Genomic DNA, 18,708 nt, shown 5'->3' with positions numbered 1-18,708 from the left:
TATTTCTGAAATATAAATTTTATTTTAATAATAATAAAGATGAATACCTATTCTAAAATTAACTTTATTTTCAACAATACCAGATAAATAGAAACAGAGGAGGTGTTTCTGAATTATGTGCTGATAACTTTGTGTTAGTCATGATTAAATGAAATCAAATTCCAAAAAATTAGTCTAAAAAACTAAGAAAGAGAAAACTAACCTCAGGATGAGACAGTTTGATAGATCATCAATGAGATATTCTAAAAAATTTCAACATTTAAAAGTTATATATCACAATTAATTAAAACAACTTTGGCTTGGGTGGCATTTTGAGATCTCTCACACTTCCTTCAAGCATCTCCACCACTCTACTCATTGATGGCCTATCTCCAGGCATCGTTTGTATGCACCACAACCCCACCAATATCATCTTCTTCACTATCTCATCACTCTCACTCATCACCTCATCATCATACTGCTCAAGATGCTCATATATACCCTGTGGAAAATAAACTTCACTAGTAGTACTACTATTCCTTGGCGGCTTAGCATCCATACCACCTCTCTTTCCCGCAACCATCTCGAGCACCATCATCCCGTAACTATAAGTATCCGACTTGCTACTTGCACCTCCAAATTGCCTCGAGAATATCTCAGGTGCAATGTAACCCGGCGTCCCTCGCATGCCGCGCATCGAGACGATACTTTCCTTTGCACGGCAAAGCTTCGCCAGGCCGAAGTCAGAGATCTTAGGACAGAAATCTTGATCTAGCAAGATGTTATGAGGCTTGATGTCGAAGTGCACAATACGCGTGTTGCATCCCCGGTGCAAGTACTCGAGTCCTCGGGCAATGCCGACGGCGATCTCGTAGAGTTTCTCCCAACCAAGTGAAGCTTCTGATGAGTTAGAGCTGTCTGTATGAATGAACTTCTCGAGCGATCCATTTGGCATGAAGTCGTAGATAAGGGCTCGTTTGGATTTCTCTAAGCAGAAGCCTAGGAGACTAACGACGTTGACATGGGAAGTTCTACTGATGCTTGCAACCTCGTTGATGAAATCCTCACTCGTTCCTTTGGATTCCTCCAAGATTTTGATGGCCACTGCATGGCCGTCTGGGAGACTGCCCTTGTACACAGTGCCATACCCACCTTTGCCTAGGATTTGGCTGAAGGATTTGGTCATTTTCTTGACTTGTGAATACTTGTATCGCTTTGGGAAGAGGGAACCGTAGTTTTGGAGAAAGTTCTTTATAGTTTGTTCATCATCTGATGCCTTCTTCCATGGCTTCTTGCATAGTAAAACGTAGACTAAAAGGAATAGTAGTAGCACTAAGCTTCCATCACCGGCAAGTATCCCTGGAAATTAAGGATTAAGAAGAAGAAAACACACACACACACACACACGTACGATTCTTTATAAGTATATATGCAAATTAATGAAAAGAATGCAGAGATTATTCAGAGAGGTTTTAATTAATTACCTATTATGGCCCCCATATTTGACTTGCTACTCCTCGAAGATGGTAGACCAACAAAATCACCTTGATAAATAAGAGATGGGACCACATCAATTATTCTCTCAACAAAAAATCACATCAATCATTTAATTTGGTAGAGCAAATGCATGGTTCATAGATATAAGAAAAATAGTATAATTAGCAATTTGTAATTGGGGCTTATTCCTTATGTTTAGCTTATGATAAATCTATGGGATCTCTATCAATAATAAACATTGATGAGTTATTGCTTGTTTTCCTAACCAAGGCATTAATTAAATGCTTGCTGAATGCTGAATCATTTGGGTGGAGACTTTTGAAGCTCCACTAAGACCACGAGCCACTAGATAAGACATAAAATGTGACCAAAGTCGTCCCGTGCGCTTTGACGAGCTTGACAGAGATGTCAAACTCTTTTATGGATAAGATCAAATACTTGCTAGTGCAAATGTCCCAAATGGGTGAAGGATACGGAAGCAAGACCTTCACCCCCAAATATCTTCAAATGGGAATAGAGAAAGAACACCCAATGCAAAGCATACAAATACTCTAAAAAGGATGTTAATAGTTTTAGAAAAGCCCTAAGCTAGTTCTAATCACGGATTAACACTTTAAAATATGCAAGCACCAACAAAGCCAAATAATGGAGACAATAGGGAGAGAGAGACAAGATTTACGTGGTTCGACGATGTGCCTACGTCCACGGGCGGAGCAATCTTCTTTACTATACAAATCCCCCACTTACAAAGAGTTTAACAAATCTAATCACTCTCAATACAATGGTGGCTCAACCCTCATTAATGTTCTTCCAACTACTAAGCCCTAAAACCCCACTTTAGTATTTATAGTCAGGTTCAGAAAAGGGGGTTTTCAGGGTCGCGTTCGAACGCCCTCGGGGGCGCGTTCGAACGCACCCAATGTTAATACAACAAAACTGAAGGGGCGTTCGAACGCGGGAGGGGGCCGTTCGAACGCCTGCAGAAACAGCTGCTCTCGGGTTGGCTCGTGTTCGAACGCGGCTGGGGCCGTTCGAATGCTTGCTTCACAGACTGCTCTCTGTCTGAGCCCGCGTTCGAACGCCCTCAGGGCCCGTTCGAACGCGCGGCACAGAAATGTTAAACACTGCTGAATTTTTGCTGAAAACTGAATTTGAGCCAATTTTTAACAATACTATTGTCCAAATTAAACAGCTTGGCTTAGTAAAAGGGATTAAGGATGGGGAAAAACACAAACAAACGTCTAGCTCTTTACCGTAATTGAGATCAAGGAATACTAAGAAGTGGAAACGTCGATCGTTTATGAACGTACCTGGATTGCATGTTCTTCGATTTGATCCATTGGGGCAGATGCATATGGGATGATAAGGAGAGCTGGGGTTATACCCACAGTAACCACCAGAATTAACGCAGTCGCTGCACCACTTCCCTCCCACCGTCCACCTCACCGTGAACCCCTCGCTCAACGCCGCTCCAATGATGCTAAAATTCCCCTCCGCCGATTCCACCGCCGTGCGCGGCAGCCACACCACCGACACCGAGCTGCAGTTTCCGTTTGAAACCAACTTGAAGCTATCATTGTAAGTCGTATAAAACGATGGATACTCGAGCACATGATCCGACAGGCACGAGATCTCATAGAACCCGGCTAGCGACGACGGATCCATGCAGTTGAAGTACACGGCGACGCCGGCGTCGTCGTCGGTGAACTCGAGCAGCGAGGTGTCGATGGTGTTGTTGTGGAACTGGTGGGGGCACGTATGGCCGAGGAAGGACCGGTCGACGACGGTGAGGAGGTAGTCAGCGTCGTCGATTTCGGTCACTTGGTACTCGACGCCGTTCATGGTGATGGTTAGGATAACGGAGCCGTAGCATGTAAGGTGGAAGCTCGGGTGGCCGCAGTACTCGGGCCGGGCGCCGGCGATCTGGAAAGGGTAGTCGAGGGTGAAGCTGACGTCTCCGCAGGAGTAAGGGGTCGGAGCGCAGCTCCGGTAGCGGTCGTAGGAGTTGGTTTTAGATGAACAAGTAGAGAGGAACGATAGATAGAGATAGAGAAGAAAGAGGAAGAGAAGAAGAAGCTTTGGATTCATTTGGCAATGAACAAATACTACCGCAACTCTAGATATATGCAATACTACTTTGGCCTATAAACTCATGATTTATCAAATAAAATATTATTTTTACAGCTACCGAGAACACTCATATCCATTCTATGTCAACCCGCAATTTTTGTATAAATTCCCAAGTAAAACATGAGCTTTTAAATCAAGTGCTGTTGTATGTTGACTGAATTAGTTTTCTTTGAATGTCAAAGGATTGATGTGGAAAAAAGAAGCAGAGGAGTTGCTTCTTTGAAATATCAGCGCTGTATGTGGAAAAATAGATTTTGGATTAAGTTCATAGAGAAATTAACAAAATTACCATATTTTAGATGTGGTGTGACAGTGAGTAGTGCCAAGAAATATTCAAGTATTCAACTAGTTTGAAAGTGGAATAGCTAATTAGTTCATTTAGATCCAAACGGACCGGATGTACGTACCTACGTTCGATCCATTAGGGGATAAACTTAATCACACTATAATCTCTTGGCGGCCAAAGGTTGCTTATTATTTTTTTCATGGTAGTAAATAAATAACTGGAGATCTCATTACTACCTAACGTTTCAGAATCAATCCCTAATTAAAAATCGAGAGATATGAGATTAGAAGTTATTATATAATGACAGCACTTTGACAAAATTTCTTCAAAAGTTGAGTTGTGGATAGAACTATTTTTTAATTTATTTATCTACTTAATTTTTAAATATTTTACTTAAAATGCTAATAAGATTAGTATGTTTTTTTTAAAATAAAAAGGTTAATTTTATCCGCCTTTTTATTGATATATTTTAGATAAATTTTACTAAAACGCTTAATAGTTAAGCCTTTAAATTAAGGCTATCGTAAAATATATCTTTTTTGATATTTAAGTTTATGTGTCGTGTATTTTGATAAATAAATTTTAAAATAGAGTAAGTTTGGTCAAAAGAAAAAAATCTCAAAAGTTACTAATTTTGTAACGTCAGACGCTCGTCACGTGATCCACTTACCGTTCTTGGAAAATAGAGGATGCCGATTGTGTGCAAACTCCACTGCAGGAATCTCCTGTGAGCGGATGTAGTAAATTTATGCATTTGAGATTGTAGGCAACTTCCAGAATAGTGCGGAGATCGCCCGATTTCGACGCGCCGATTTATTCCTGAGCATATCCGAGATACCGACCACTGCTGTACGATCAATCTCGTCCATCCACGTGCCCATCTGAGAGAAGCGTAGTCTTTGGGTCAATCCGAAGAGTCCAACCGCCGACCAATCGAAGCGAGGAAATGCATTTCCTTTTACAACCCCAACAAATGGATTAATCCCTTTTCTTATCCCCTCTGCCTTCGTCTTCCTCTTCCCCTTTCCGATTTCCATTCCCTTCTACAAATACCTTCTTCCACCTCCTTCTCTACCTTCTCCCTTCTCTTTCTTTCCCTATCTCTCTCTTCGGATTATTCTCTTGCGATCTATCCGTTAGGGTTTCTTCGATCCGATTCCGAAACTAAGGGGTTTCCGATTCGTTTCTTTCCATAGATTTAGTGTTTCTTTGCCTTAGGGTTTGCGGAGATGCTTGGCACTAGCGTGCAATTAGGGCGCAGGCTCGGTGATGATCGATTCTACGATGCGGCCAAAGCACGCCGCGGACAGCAGAATCCGATGAGCTCCCGTGGTTCCGGCGGCGGTGCAGCCGCAGTATCCACTGCCCCGGCGAAGGAGAAGGCCGCTGTGGCTGAGGATTCTTCCCTCCAGCCCTCCACTGGGATTAGTAATTTAGAGCGGTTCTTGATGTCCATCAATCCGTCTGTTCCTGCTCAGAATCTTTCCAAGGTTCTTGATTTCAAAGTTAAGTTCTATTATTGGTTTTACCCTAATATTTTGATGCCTGATGGTTATGGTTCTTGTTTTGGGCTTTGACAGAGGACGATGAGGGGGCGGAGAACTTGTGATGTGGAGTTTAGGCCTTACTTTATTTTGGGTGATCTTTGGGAGTCCTTTAAGGAGTGGAGTGCTTACGGGGCCGGGGTTCCTTTGGTTTTGAATGGCTCTGACAGTGTTGTTCAATATTATGTTCCCTACTTGTCCGGCATTCAGTTGTATGGCGAAGCAAGTAGACAGGCTGCTAGTTCTAGGTATCCGGCTTTTCTTTCTAGTTCTCCTGTTTCTGTTTGTGCTTTTTTGCTGGTTGTTTGTGAGTATGATCTAATTATTAGGACTTATACTATATAGATTGCTGTTTTTGTGCACTGGTGGCTGCTGCTTGTTTTATGAACCCAAGCTTTAATTAGGGATTTTACTATGTTGATTGCCATAGTCATGCTTGTTCTTGGAAAGGCCATGTTTCTTACCTTTTACGGTTGCAGAAGCAAAAAGAAGAAGAGATGACATTATGGTCCCCAGCAATGCCACCAATTAAGATGCACATGCCAAGTTGGCAAAGAAAATCATGTACTTTATGATATGTAAGGGAAATGGTTCTGCACGATGAAATGCATATTGAAGTCAAATTGTGGATCATGTAAATTGTCTAAAGTTGTAAATGCTGAAAAAGTATTAGGCTTTTCAATGTGATGGCAAACCTCCAGAACTTCATCGAAACCTTTTCATTGAAGGGTTATGAAGTTTATGTTTTGATATTTGATTGACAATACACGATTAGAGGAGATGAGCAAGAGAAGATAAAGTCAATTATATCTTTGAGTTGCCATCACAAAATATTACAACATATTAATTGGGACCTTTAATGTGTTCTGTTTGTGACATCCTGTAATCTGTTGGGCTTTACTACATAGATTGTTATATTCCTGCTCAATCTTGCCAAGGGAGTGTTTCTTACATTTTGGAGCGAAAGCAGCTGCTTGGTTTTTGGGCTTTTACTATGTAGATTTGTCGTATGCATGCTTGTTCTTTATAAGGCTATATTCCTTACCTTTCACAATGGTAGCGACGAAAATAGCAAGATGAATTTATGGTGGCTTTATGTAAGGGATTTTATTGCGATGCTAATACCTAATTACCAATGCATTTTGAGTATTTATTGTTTATGATAGATATGATGGAAGATGATTTTATATTTCTGCATTAAGAAATGTACAACAAAACCAGACAAAGAATAATGTGTAAATCGTCAATTTTAACTGATCAATACAGAGAACATGGATTATTGTTGAGGTCTTGGTAGCAAGTTCTGTAAATTTGATTCAAGTTCTCATGTTGGAAGGATTTTGAAGTTAAATTGATTACCTTGACTGAAAATCTTAATATTAGGGAAAATCAATTAAAAAATTGTGCAAACTAGGGGAAGGTCTTGAAGAATCAATGAAAAGTTAGGCATATTTGTACCTGCCTTCTTTTATTTTCTATCTTTGCTTTCTAACTGATTTATTTTTGTCCATATCTATTTATGTATTAGTTTCCTCTCTTGTGAGACTTGCTTCACCTGCTTTATGGTCATTTCCTTTCATTCCTTTTCCTTTTGGAGTAGTTCTAGTCTTGTTTGCTTTCCTTTTGGAGTATTGATAGTCTTGTTTGCTTCACATATTCTGTCCAAGCTGTTTCCTTCGTATAGTTCCTGTTAATAGTGCAAACTGTTGCTTTTAATGTTGCTCACTAGATTTTTTTTGGTTCTCAATGTTTCAATTAATTACATGACTACCTTAATTCAAGGCCATAACTTTTTATGAAATTCTTGTTCAAATATAGTAGAAAGGAAATTTGGTTTTTTCCCACCCTTTATTGCTATAGACATATGGGACGAGGAAACCACGGGATTTTCCTTTGACTCTAACAACTTCCCGATCTATATATTATTTATCTGCGATCCTCAAATTCTCTAATGTAGCCTTTTGTTCAGGTCTGAATGGAGCAAGAATTGAGACTCAAACTTAAAACGCTTAACAATTTTATCCATTTTCTTTCTTTCAGAATGCCTTTATTGTCTTGCAATGTATTTTCTTTTTCATCTATTGAATTCAAACCAGTAGGTTATTGGACTCATTTTGTGTTGCTTTGACATTAATATTTGACTATACTTGTGCAGCAGGAGAGCTGGGGAGGATAGCGATGGTGATAGCTGCCACGACTCCAGTAGTGATGGCAGCAGTGATTATGAACACGAAAGAGGCTTAAAGTTCTGTAGGGATTGGAATCAAAGTCATCTAACAAACTCTTCAACTCTTAGAATAGACAGACTCTCCTTGAATGAGGAACATGTGTCCTCACAAGAAGGTTTTTCAAGTGATGAGAGTGAATCTGGAAATTCTCGAGGTTGCTTACTTTTTGAGTACCTTGAATTGGATCCTCCTTATTGCCGGGAACCTCTGGCAGATAAGGCAAGTCTCCCTATAATATACTCGTTATGTTTTATTACTTGTCTATGTAGCTGATACATTTTTTGTTTCTCTGCCATTACTTGACACTTCCAGATCTCTAATCTTGCAAGTCGCTTCCCTGATTTGAGAACTTCTAGAAGTTGTGATTTGTTACCGACAAGTTGGATTTCTGTTGCTTGGTAAGTTGGATTTTTGTTCATCCATATATACTTAATAATTTGAAAGAGTGTCAGGCTAAGTATTTGAACATGTTGCAGGTATCCCATTTATCGTATACCAACTGGACCAACACTAAAGGATTTGGATGCTTGTTTTCTAACTTTTCATTCTCTCTCAACACAAAAAAGAGGTAATAAATTCGTACATCTTGCTTTAGTTATTCTCTTGTGGCCTTGTGTGGGTGAGGGCTTAGTGATAAGTTTTGGATTTTCTGCTGTTAAGCATTAGCTTTTGTTTTGTTATTATGCTTTGAAGTCTTGTTGATTAGAGATGCACCTCTCTTACACTGTAGGCTTAGAAGGTATGGAGTATGGACACACTTTTTTTTCTAAATTCTACAGATTGCAAGTGTCAAGGTTTATTTTTCACATTTTTAGGTGATATATTGTGATACTATAAAAATTCGTTTTAGGATTTCATTTTTCTTTATCCTCTTGATTTCATCCTGCGTTATTGAAACTTCAAAGATGAAATATAGGTTATTTTATCTCTTGTGGGCATTGGTTCATTGAAGGTAAAGGATTTCAAATACATTATTGTCTCCATGTCTCTTGCTCAATCTGAAGTCAAAGAATAGGTTATGCTAGCTCGTTGTATGCATTGCCGGATTTGTGTATCTTTTCCTTTCTAACCCTTTCAAAATCCAGAGGCCCAATAAAATAGTTGCAGTCATATAGATTTGTAATGTGATTTGGATGTGGTTTTTCTCAAGTTGGATTCAATCTTGATCAGAATCTTTGTTCAAATTTAAACAGATAGTTTATGTTAGAAATACACTAAAGTTAGATGAATTCAATTATAACAAATGAAGCTTGGTCTGTCACATCAATTGTTGTTTTGGAGCAACTTTTTCTTTGCTTAACTCAAGCTTGAAGTAAAATTAAACAAGATGCGCTTGATGCCAATTCCACACGTGAAAATTTCAAGCCTAGCTTGGCCTAAACTGATCTTGGCCAAGCTCAACACAGCTTTTTTGCGGAGATGGTATGTTGGGGGTATATGCACACGTAGTGGAAGTTGGAATCCATATCCAACTCAAAACTTTGAACCATTAGGCGAGGCCCAATAGTATATATCAACCTTTTAAGTTTATCTTTATTTTCCCCCTATAGTAGGGACTAAACTCTTCATTGATAGTTGCACCTCTAGTGCTGATGTAAAGAGATACAGTTTTTAGCTGCCACTTTACCCCTCCATTATATTGGTGCACCTACTGGAAGTTGGAACCCACATTTAACTCCCACTAGGCAAGGGTCCCATGTTGTGCCTTTTTTTTTTTTTTTGGTTTGGGGTGGTGGTGGTGGTGGTGTGGAGGGCAGAATATGAGCGACATAGTTGCACCCCTAGTGCCGATGCACTGGGGGATATAGTTTTTAGCTTACCCTTCCATTATGCTGAGCTAGATCTATAGGTTCTTTTTATCTTAATTTGTTCCTATTCTGAATCGGATCATTCTCTGTAATGTCTTTGTCAATGTAATTTTAGATAAATCTCTTACTAATATTTATGTCATGTGGCTTTTATGTAGTATAGACGTATAGTCAAAGTATTCTCAAGTTTATTTGGATAGTAATTATGTAAAGTAAGTTGGGATATTATATTGGTCCAAGTATTCTAGCTTAAGACGTCTGTTGCTTCGTATAATGATAATGGTGGTTGCAATTTCCATTGTATGATATCTAGAATCAAGTTTGTCCAAACCTCAAAAGTCTCCATTTACCATTCAGGTGGTAGTGCTTCTGGTGTGATTGCTACCTACCCTCGTGGCATCGATGCTGCTCCGATGGTTTCTCTTCCTGCTTTTGGTCTGGCCTCTTATAAGTTCAAAGAAGCAATGTGGTCTTCCAGCGGAGGAAATGAGATGCAACTTGCAAGCACCCTACTGCAGGCTGCCGACAACTGGTTGCAGCATCTTCGTGTCGGCCATCCTGATTACCAGTTCTTTGTCTCACATGGTGCATTCCGCAGATAAAACATCAACGGCACTTGCTCGGACACCACATTTTGTTTATTTCCGACTCGAATTTCAACACACCGTGTCTAAAAGCAGTGGCCGGTTTTGACTAGTCATTGGGGTGAAGGCTTGGCAGACAGGACTGAGCCTTTCATACTACTGGATGACATTTTGTGGAAAAGAAAGAAACACAAAAGAAAAGCCAAAACATAGATACAAGAAAGACTGATTAATCTGGATTATGTAAAAGATTAAAATGCAGAAAATAATAGAATTTATTCCTTTAATGCTTAGGAAAACAAAACAAAGATAATGGGAGCAAGGTATTAGGTGTTTGATTGTTCAATAAGCATTAGGATTGCAGAGCTAGGTATATTCTTGCATTCCTAGCATGTATCTTTTGGATTGATAGAGTTCATTCTTCTTAGGCTCCTTTATATTTGTTGATGTTTGCAGTGGGGTTTGGTATTTGCAGTAAATCCCCTTCCGTTTGTCCATAGACTGAGCAAAGCTTGTCGACACTCCAGCAGAATTATGTGAACATGCTACTTATTATTATGGACAAAATAACTGATGTTAGATGTGATATTGTGTTGTTTGTAAAGCTCCTAGTCAAGAGTGTGAAGCTTGGGACATGCAATACTTTGAACACTTGTTACAACCCCTTTGTATGGTGGGGCGAATGGTAATTTCTAGCTCAATTCTTGCATGTATACCCTTCTCTAAAACTTTTTTTTTATGTTGGTATAATCGCATAAATACATATGCATGTATTACATCTTAGGATTCAGAATGCCTGTTTCCCCCCCTTTGCAAAATGAAACAAATAACCTGAAGTTCGTATCCTCCTGCATAGGGGATTATTCTGTATACTCACTCCTAAGATTGTAGGGTGATATTTAATTCTCTGCGATTTAGTCTAAATCATAGGTGGTGAGAGATAATGCGAAAAGAGCCCGGAAAGGTAGGTATATAAATACTGGGCCCTTATGAGGCGATTTCTATCTCAAGTCCAAACTAAACATGGTACGCCATGCGCTTAGTTGTGCGGGACCCGCTGCTGACTCAGCACTTGCAACGGTTGTCTCTCCCTTCGGCACCGTGGGGCCCACTTGGATCTGAGGCGCCGAGCCGATCGGCGTCGTCTGGTCTCGTAATTAGGCTCATTGAAGGGGCCAGAGCGCAAAAGCTCCCATTACTCCACCTCTATCGTCCGTCCGATCACCACATCAGTGAAACCCACGGCCCACATCTTACCAAAACTAGCCGTTGCCTCTCCCCATTCAAACCTCCACTCCCATCTTTTTCTTATTCTTTTATTTTCTCCTCCACCCCTAGAAAACCTATTCTCGAAATCATAGCCCCTTTTAGTAACGCTCTCTTCTCACTCTTTGTCTCATTTGTTTCCTTTGATTTCGAGTATAAGAGTGAAGAGAGCCCCTATTTTCCCCAAATATTTCCTCAAATTAGGAAGAAAAGTTTAGATCCGGGATCTCGCGGTTGTGCAAGAATCGCAGGTTCGCTCTTGTTTCTATTTCTTGTGATTTTGCTAACTTTTTGGTTTCAATCGGTGGATTACTGCGGAGATTTCGTTGCGTTGGTTTTGTCTTGCCTGATGTGTGAAGTTGGAAGTCTTTCTTTACTTTCTTGGCTCCAATTTGGCGATTTCTGTGGATTTTGGTGCTGGCTTCCTGATGTATCAGCTCTTTCGCCTTGACAAAAAGGGGTTGATGAAACCCTAAGAATCTAAGCGTGGTTTGGTAATGGAGTGGGAATGGAGGCAAGAGATCGCTGCTGCTTCTCGTTTCGTGAGAATGAGGCAATGTAGAGGTGGAGGAAGAGAGAAGAGGAAGAGGAAGAGATGGAAAACTTTGTATTCCCTCATGCTTATAAGTTTTAATCTGTGATGTGTTATAAACTTTTAATTTTTGAGCTAAGAATTGTATATTCTTATTGATAACTATTCAATATGGTACCGACTTACTGACTCCTTTTTGCAATGTCTTGGACGGTGTTTTAGAATGGTGATTTGTTTTTCTATATTCTTTTATCTTTTCCAAATTCTCTGACCTAAGGAGGATACTATATCATTTAATGTCGTGCTCATTTGGTTTTATGTGAATCTAATGTGTTTTCTGGTTTAGATTAAGCTTGATGAGTAGTCAAGATTCCTGTTTTTACTCTTTAGATCTCCTTTTAAATAGCTAACTTGGAATTTATTTTTGGATCACAGATTTCTACTGCTCAAAGAGTTAACTGCAGTGCATTGCATTCTTTAGTTTTCAAAGTCATCTTGTTTCTTCTAATATACACGGAGAGGGCCAGTTCGTGACCTTCTCCAATACCTTATCAACCAAAGGGAGATTCCATATCCATTGGAATAAATGGCTGCAGCTAGGACACCTGGTACTCCAGCTACAAAGATAGAGAGGACACCAATGTCCACTCCTGGTGGCACGAGAGCCAAGGAGGAGAAGATTTTTGTCACAGTTAGAGTGAGGCCACTGAGCAAAAAAGAACAAGCTCTGAAAGACCAAGTGGCATGGGAATGTGTCGAAGATCACACAATTTTGTACAAGGCCTCACCACAGGATCGCTCTAATTTGCCAGCCTCCTATAGTTTTGGTATGAATTATTTGGAGTTTTGGACTACGTAATGGTCACTGATGATTAGATTTTGCGATCTTGATTCTGCATTGCTGAAAATTGTTGTTTTACTTGTGGCAGACAAAGTATTTGGACCTTCTTGTTTAACTGAGACTGTCTACGAAGAAGGAGCCAAGGATGTTGCATTGTCAGCATTAACAGGAATTAATGGTAGGCAGTAATAGAACCTTCAGAATTGGTAGCTGCATGATTGAGTAAAAGATATCTATAACCAGTATATCTCTTTGTTGTGCAGCTACCATCTTCGCTTATGGGCAGACCAGCAGTGGGAAGACATATACTATGAGAGGGGTCACTGAGAGTGCTGTAAATGATATTTACAAGCATATAAAAAATGCAAGTTCCATGAAGCATCCACCCTTTCTTGTTCGTTATACTGCTATGGAACTAACAGTGAACATAGGGAAAATGATTGTGTACTTATTCTATTTGCAGACTCCAGAGAGGGACTTCATTATCAAGATCTCCGCAATGGAAATCTATAACGAGATAGTAAGGGATCTGTTAAAACCAGATTCCGGACCTCTTCGCCTGTTAGATGATCCTGAGGTATTATAACTATATAATATTTTCCTTTTGTACTTTCTAATAGTGTGTTCTTCTTGTAGTTTATCTACTAAACACTATTATGGTGTCATTGTGTAAACAGAAGGGAACCATCGTTGAGAAGCTGGAAGAAGAAACTGCAAAGGATAGTCAGCATCTGAGACATTTAATTGGCATTTGTGAAGGTCGAATTCAGCATTTTATTTCTGCTGTTGTTGAAAATATATGCTAAATGGAACATTTTATTTTGGTAGTGTTTCTCTCTCCGGGCTTTACTTAACTCTGATATTTCCTCTCAATATTTACAGCGCAAAGACAGGTCGGCGAAACTGCCTTGAATGATACCAGCTCCAGATCACACCAAATAATAAGGCTGGTATGCATAAGATTTTTCAATAAGTATTTGCAATGACCATACTCAAACAGAATCCCAAGTCTTACCAACTATATTTATTTTAATTCAGACAGTTCAGAGCAGCCTGCGGGAAAATTCAGGCTGTGTGAAATCTTTTGTAGCCAGCCTGGTAAGTCTATCTTCTTATTCTAACCGAGAATGAAATGCTTGATATGATATATTAAGTTCACGTGTATAATTGGTGTTTGCAGAACTTTGTAGACCTTGCAGGAAGTGAGAGGGCTGCACAAACTCATGCAAATGGAGCTAGGCTCAAAGAAGGCTGCCACATAAACCGTAGCTTGTTGACTTTGACAACTGTAATAAGAAAGCTCAGGTCAGGAAGTCGATAGGATCAAATATATAGATTTTGTATATCTCATCCAGTACTGGTACAATAGAACTTAATAAACATATTAGTAAAGGTGCATAGTAGATAAAGAGGGGAAGATTGGAATTTTTTTCTTCACTTCTTTATCTCCTCTAGTACGAAAACTCTCTTGATTCAGTCGGGTAGAACATAGTCTCCACTCTCCAATATAGATTGCTGAGTGATAGGTGTAGAATCATGAAAATAAAGTGCAAATATCTGACTACTTCACTCATAGCTCTTCTGGATGGCTCCACATCACCTGATTAATCCTGATTTATGGTAAAAAGTTCAGTTTTAGTGGGTGCAGAAAGTATTAATCTTTTTTTCTATTTAGTCAGTGAAAATTATATGCACTAGCTCACTAGAACAAGAGCATATCATTTAAGCTCCTGTTGTAAATCAACATTCTTAATGTTGGCTTTGACCACTTGAACAAAGCATATCATGTCAATTTTCTTCTAACAGTGTTGGGAAAAGAAGTGGACATATACCTTATCGAGATTCAAAGCTAACACGTATACTGCAACTATCTCTTGGTGGAAATGCAAGGACTGCCATAATCTGTACCATGAGTCCAGCACTAAGTCATGTTGAACAATCTCGAAATACTCTCTTCTTTGCAATCTGTGCCAAGGAAGTCACCAATACTGCCCAAGTTAATATGGTATGTGAGACACTGAATACAGATGCATTTGGTACTTGCACTTTTGATTGCAGAAAGTATTCTTTTCTTGGTTATTAACTTTTGAGTTAACCCCAGGTTGTGTCAGACAAGCAACTTGTAAAACATCTGCAGAAGGAAGTTGCTAGACTGGAAGCAGAATTGCGCACTCCAGAACCTTCTGGATGTTCTGAGTCCCTTCTGATGGAGAAAGAAAAGAAAATTAAAAGGGTGAGCCAAATAACTTAAGCTTTCAATATGTCTTCATTTTCTTGCTGTAACATGCATGATACAGTTCTATTTGCAAGCACATTTAATCCAATTCACTACAAGCAGATGGAAATGGAAATGGAAGAATTGAAGCGGCAAAGAGACCTTGCACAATTGCAACTTGATGATTTGCGAAAGAAAATGGGTGATAATCAATCTAGCACAGTTGCAGTAAGGAATTCTCTTTACTTCCTGCACATTTCTTTTCTCGCTTAACCAGCACTCTCCAGATATCTAACTTTCCTTTTACCTGATCATACATCTTCAGGGGTGGAATCCATTTGATTCATCACCACACCCGGTGGTCAAATGTCTTACATTTTCTGGCCCATCACCACATGCTTGTGACAAAGGTAGGGCTGATCGCGCAAGAAACCCGATGAGGCAATCGTCAACTGCTCCAGTCATGCTGGTGCATGAAATTCGCAAGCTTGAACAGCTACAAGAGCAGCTTGGGGAGGAAGCAAACAGGGCTCTTGAAGTACTGCAGAAGGAGGTGGCCTGCCACAGACTTGGAAATCAAGATGCAGCTGAGACTATTGCTAAACTTCAAGCAGAGATCAGGGAAATGCAAGTCAAACCTGTAAGTAAAGAGGCTCAGGTTGGAGATGCAGTTACCAACCAAAATGCCGGTGCCAACCTCAAAGAAGAAATCACTAGACTTCATTCACAGGGTAGTACAATAGCCGATCTTGAGGTACAGTTAGAGAATGTTCAGAAATCCATAGACAAGCTGGTGATGTCTCTTCCAAACATTACTAGCCAGTCCAATGAGACCACCCCAAAATCCTCAAAGTCTCACTCAAAGAAGAAGAAGATGCTTCCTTTAGCTTTGAGTAGCACTGTCAACCGACCTCATCTATTGAGAGCACCATGCTCTCCTCTTTCTTCTTCTAGGAAGGTGCTGGAGTCTGAGGTTGAGAACAAGGCTCCAGAGAGTGACACCATATTCCATGAAGCCTTATCAGGCTCAGAGAAAGCCACTCCAACTAAGAGTGAAGATGGTGGCGATATCTCATCGAGGGAGAGCACACCAGTCTACAGGCGTTCAAGTTCTGTGAACATGAAAAAGATGCAGAAGATGTTCCAAAATGCTGCGGAGGAAAATGTAAGGAGCATAAGAGCCTATGTCACTGAACTGAAAGAGAGAGTTGCTAAGCTGCAGTACCAAAAACAACTGCTAGTGTGCCAGGTACTACACTTCTCTTATTTAAGCTTTTGGTTACATCAACATATAAGGTTCATCTACAAGAAAAGGCAAAAATAAATAAATTAATTACTGTGTCTTATTAGGTGTTGGAGCTGGAAGCAAATGAGGCTGCAGGAAATAATGCAGAAGAGACCGAGGAGAACATCTCGGATATGCAAAACTCACCTGATACATGGCATACCATGTTCAAAGATCAAATGCAGCAGATAATCCAATTATGGGATGTCTGCTATGTATCTATAATACATCGGACTCAGTTCTATTTGTTATTCAGAGGTGATCCGGCTGATCAGATATATATTGAGGTAGAGGTCAGGAGATTGACATGGCTGCAACAGCACTTTGCTGAGGTGGGCGATTCAAGCCCTGCCCACACGGGAGATGAGCCTGCAGTTTCTCTATCTTCAAGGTATAAATTCATTAACCTTAGACTGCCATAATGTCAGAAAAGCACATCGATCGTATAGAATGCAGTTATTGCTTATCATTTTAATCATATAGAATTTATTGAACTTTCTTTTGAATGCAGTGTCAAAGCATTAAGGCAAGAAAGAGAATTTTTATCCAAAAGGATGAACTCGAGACTGACAGAAGAGGAAAGAGAGCGTCTCTACATCAAATGGCAAGTTCCCCTCGAGGGGAAACAGAGGAAGCTTCAGCTAGTGAACAAGCTATGGACAGATACGAACGACCAAAGACACATCGAAGAAAGTGCGGATATTGTTGCTAGGTTGGTGGGCTTCTGTGAGGGCGGGAACATCTCGAAAGAGATGTTTGAGCTAAACTTCGCACTGCCTTCAAGCAAGAAACCATGGCTTTTGGGTTGGCAGCCCATATCTCATTTGCTAAGACTGTGAGCAGTCATGGTCAGTAGTTGAGCAATTTACCTTGGCGTTCTTAGAGTTGTTCTTCCAGGGCCACTTTAAAATGGCAAACGACATATTAGACATGGAGTATCTTTGTATAGGATATCTTTGTGTTGCAGCTGCGCAATGCTTGCAGAGATCTGTGTTCCATTTATATCATTTGTATCATATTCTTTTCTGACAACTCATACTTCTTGCACATTCCGATTTAATAACCAATTTGATCGTCATCCGAGAGAGAGAGAGAGAGAGAGAGAAAAAGAAGAAGAGAATCGTACTTCATTCTCTTATTTTTGTACTTCATTCTATAAGGTGAATAACAGATGCCATAGTCGTGTCCCTTGTCACCGTGAATCGCAGGTATGTACCACCTCTGCTACGCCAGATCAGCCTTGAGTGGCAGAGCAAGGGAGATGTTAATTCCAAGTTTCTTTTCAGTTATCTGTTAAGATTCATGCTCAACAGAATTTTATTTAATACTTTTCAGTTATCTGTTAAGATTCGAGGACTACATGCATGTATTTCCTAGGCGTCTTTCATCACATAGGAATCCGACAGGGAGAGATCCTTTTTCGCCCTTAAAATTTTCATTATCATCGCTCAAATCTTCTCTATGCTTATCACTCACAGTATCAATAGTGGTAAAATTATGTCGTTTGCTTTTGGGTCAATTATGGATGGACTGAATTTTTGAGATCCACGTTCCTCTTAGAGCGAGCTTGGACTGCTGGGCAGTGTGTATTTGTATCTTAAAAAAATTGAGCTTATGAGCTCCCTCTTGGCATGGCTGGAATCAGCTCTGTGGATAATCCACATCCCCTCTCTCAAGTCTCAACTAGGCTAAAATGTATGCAAGCTGATCCGAGAAACATGGGAGATAGAAACAAAAAGGAGAAGACAAGAGTCCTCAATGGTGGTAGTAACAATCCAAGGAGGCTTCTGCACCCTATTGTCTAGTAGCAAGGAATCAAATTCTATGGGAAGAGAATCATGGTGACTAATAAATATAATTTTTTCTATAAAGAAAAAGCTTATTCAACAACTTCCTCCCGGCAAGAAAAACTTCTATCATTTTTCAACTTCTATGTTGCATGCTGTCATGAATAAGTAATATAAAAGTGATGGTTAATTGAGTGTTAAATAATCCTATGATGCTCTTTAAATAAGTAAGAGCTCTTCTCCCTTCTCTCTTCTCGGAGCTTGTTCATGGGTTGGCCCAAATTTAGCCTATAAGATGTTAGATTTAGCTCAACCGTTGACCACACCTCTGTTTTAAGTTTCGAAAAATGTTCTCTTATTTTCTTTTTAAGTGCTCACGAACTGCGCTGAACTAAGCCGAGCCGAGCCGAGCCGAGCCACCAATTTAGTTTAGTCCTAGGTTGATTTTGAGATGAGTTAGGCTTATATTGGATTTAGATACCGATAAATAATATATATTTCTCGGTAGTGATCAATTACTATAATTAAGAGAAAAATCTTATCAGATTCTTCTCTCATCCACTTTAATAGTTTAACTAAAAAATTCTACCTTACGAGGATGCAAGCAATAACAACAATCATACACTTATTATCACACTGTTTTAATTTTGTAATAATTAATCTATATATGATCATATATTTGAGTTACATCTTGCAAGGGTTTTCTTTGGAGAGAGAAGATTAGTT

At 39.7% G+C, this 18,708-nt stretch overlaps 3 protein-coding genes across 3 annotated transcripts; 2 read left to right on the top strand and 1 right to left on the bottom strand.

The window, feature by feature from the left end:
* Window positions 1–222: 222 nt before the first annotated feature.
* Window positions 223–3,566, bottom strand: LOC140788572 (LEAF RUST 10 DISEASE-RESISTANCE LOCUS RECEPTOR-LIKE PROTEIN KINASE-like 2.1). Its single transcript, XM_073137858.1, has 3 exons — window positions 2,787–3,566; window positions 1,464–1,523; window positions 223–1,338 (listed from the first exon to the last, which is right to left on the bottom strand). The coding sequence occupies exons 1-3, from the start codon at window positions 3,562–3,564 to the stop codon at window positions 284–286; spliced, it is 1,893 nt and encodes a 630-aa protein (XP_072993959.1). The 5' UTR covers window positions 3,565–3,566; the 3' UTR covers window positions 223–283.
* A 1,319-nt stretch (window positions 3,567–4,885) lies between these two features.
* LOC140788161 (uncharacterized) lies at window positions 4,886–10,642 on the top strand. The gene is made up of 6 exons (XM_073137303.1): window positions 4,886–5,382; window positions 5,473–5,684; window positions 7,592–7,883; window positions 7,977–8,062; window positions 8,141–8,232; window positions 9,830–10,642. The coding sequence occupies exons 1-6, from the start codon at window positions 5,122–5,124 to the stop codon at window positions 10,072–10,074; spliced, it is 1,188 nt and encodes a 395-aa protein (XP_072993404.1). The 5' UTR covers window positions 4,886–5,121; the 3' UTR covers window positions 10,075–10,642.
* A 759-nt stretch (window positions 10,643–11,401) lies between these two features.
* On the top strand, window positions 11,402–17,273 carry LOC140788160 (kinesin-like protein KIN-7A). The gene is made up of 15 exons (XM_073137302.1): window positions 11,402–11,573; window positions 12,290–12,681; window positions 12,784–12,873; window positions 12,959–13,059; window positions 13,159–13,272; window positions 13,373–13,454; window positions 13,578–13,645; window positions 13,734–13,793; window positions 13,876–14,000; window positions 14,502–14,700; window positions 14,797–14,928; window positions 15,034–15,138; window positions 15,236–16,159; window positions 16,261–16,586; window positions 16,707–17,273. The coding sequence occupies exons 2-15, from the start codon at window positions 12,441–12,443 to the stop codon at window positions 17,032–17,034; spliced, it is 2,895 nt and encodes a 964-aa protein (XP_072993403.1). The 5' UTR covers window positions 11,402–11,573; window positions 12,290–12,440; the 3' UTR covers window positions 17,035–17,273.
* The last annotated feature ends 1,435 nt before the right edge of the window (window positions 17,274–18,708 follow it).

The sequence above is a fragment of the Typha latifolia genome, chromosome 5, assembly GCF_019914945.1.
Source record: "Typha latifolia isolate L0001 chromosome 5, TyphaL0001v2, whole genome shotgun sequence".
Classification (NCBI taxonomy): domain Eukaryota; kingdom Viridiplantae; phylum Streptophyta; class Magnoliopsida; order Poales; family Typhaceae; genus Typha; species Typha latifolia.
The sequence above is the reverse complement of the archived record's forward strand: the minus strand, read 5'-3'. Positions and strand labels throughout refer to the sequence as shown.

Excerpts from the sequence above, each read along its gene's own strand:
- LOC140788572 (XM_073137858.1), bottom strand. The coding sequence starts at position 3,564 with ATGAATCCAAAGCTTCTTCTTCTCTTCCTCTTTCTTCTCTATCTCTAT. Across the intron at positions 1,524-2,786 it reads TCGAAGAACATGCAATCCAG|GTGATTTTGTTGGTCTACCA; the intron begins GTACGTTCATAA and ends TTATTTATCAAG. Across the intron at positions 1,339-1,463 it reads AAATATGGGGGCCATAATAG|GGATACTTGCCGGTGATGGA; the intron begins GTAATTAATTAA and ends CTTAATTTCCAG.
- LOC140788161 (XM_073137303.1), top strand. The coding sequence starts at position 5,122 with ATGCTTGGCACTAGCGTGCAATTAGGGCGCAGGCTCGGTGATGATCGA. Across the intron at positions 5,685-7,591 it reads AGACAGGCTGCTAGTTCTAG|CAGGAGAGCTGGGGAGGATA; the intron begins GTATCCGGCTTT and ends ATACTTGTGCAG. Across the intron at positions 7,884-7,976 it reads GGGAACCTCTGGCAGATAAG|ATCTCTAATCTTGCAAGTCG; the intron begins GCAAGTCTCCCT and ends TGACACTTCCAG.
- LOC140788160 (XM_073137302.1), top strand. The coding sequence starts at position 12,441 with ATGGCTGCAGCTAGGACACCTGGTACTCCAGCTACAAAGATAGAGAGG. Across the intron at positions 13,646-13,733 it reads CACACCAAATAATAAGGCTG|ACAGTTCAGAGCAGCCTGCG; the intron begins GTATGCATAAGA and ends ATTTTAATTCAG. Across the intron at positions 16,587-16,706 it reads GCAGTTTCTCTATCTTCAAG|TGTCAAAGCATTAAGGCAAG; the intron begins GTATAAATTCAT and ends TTTTGAATGCAG.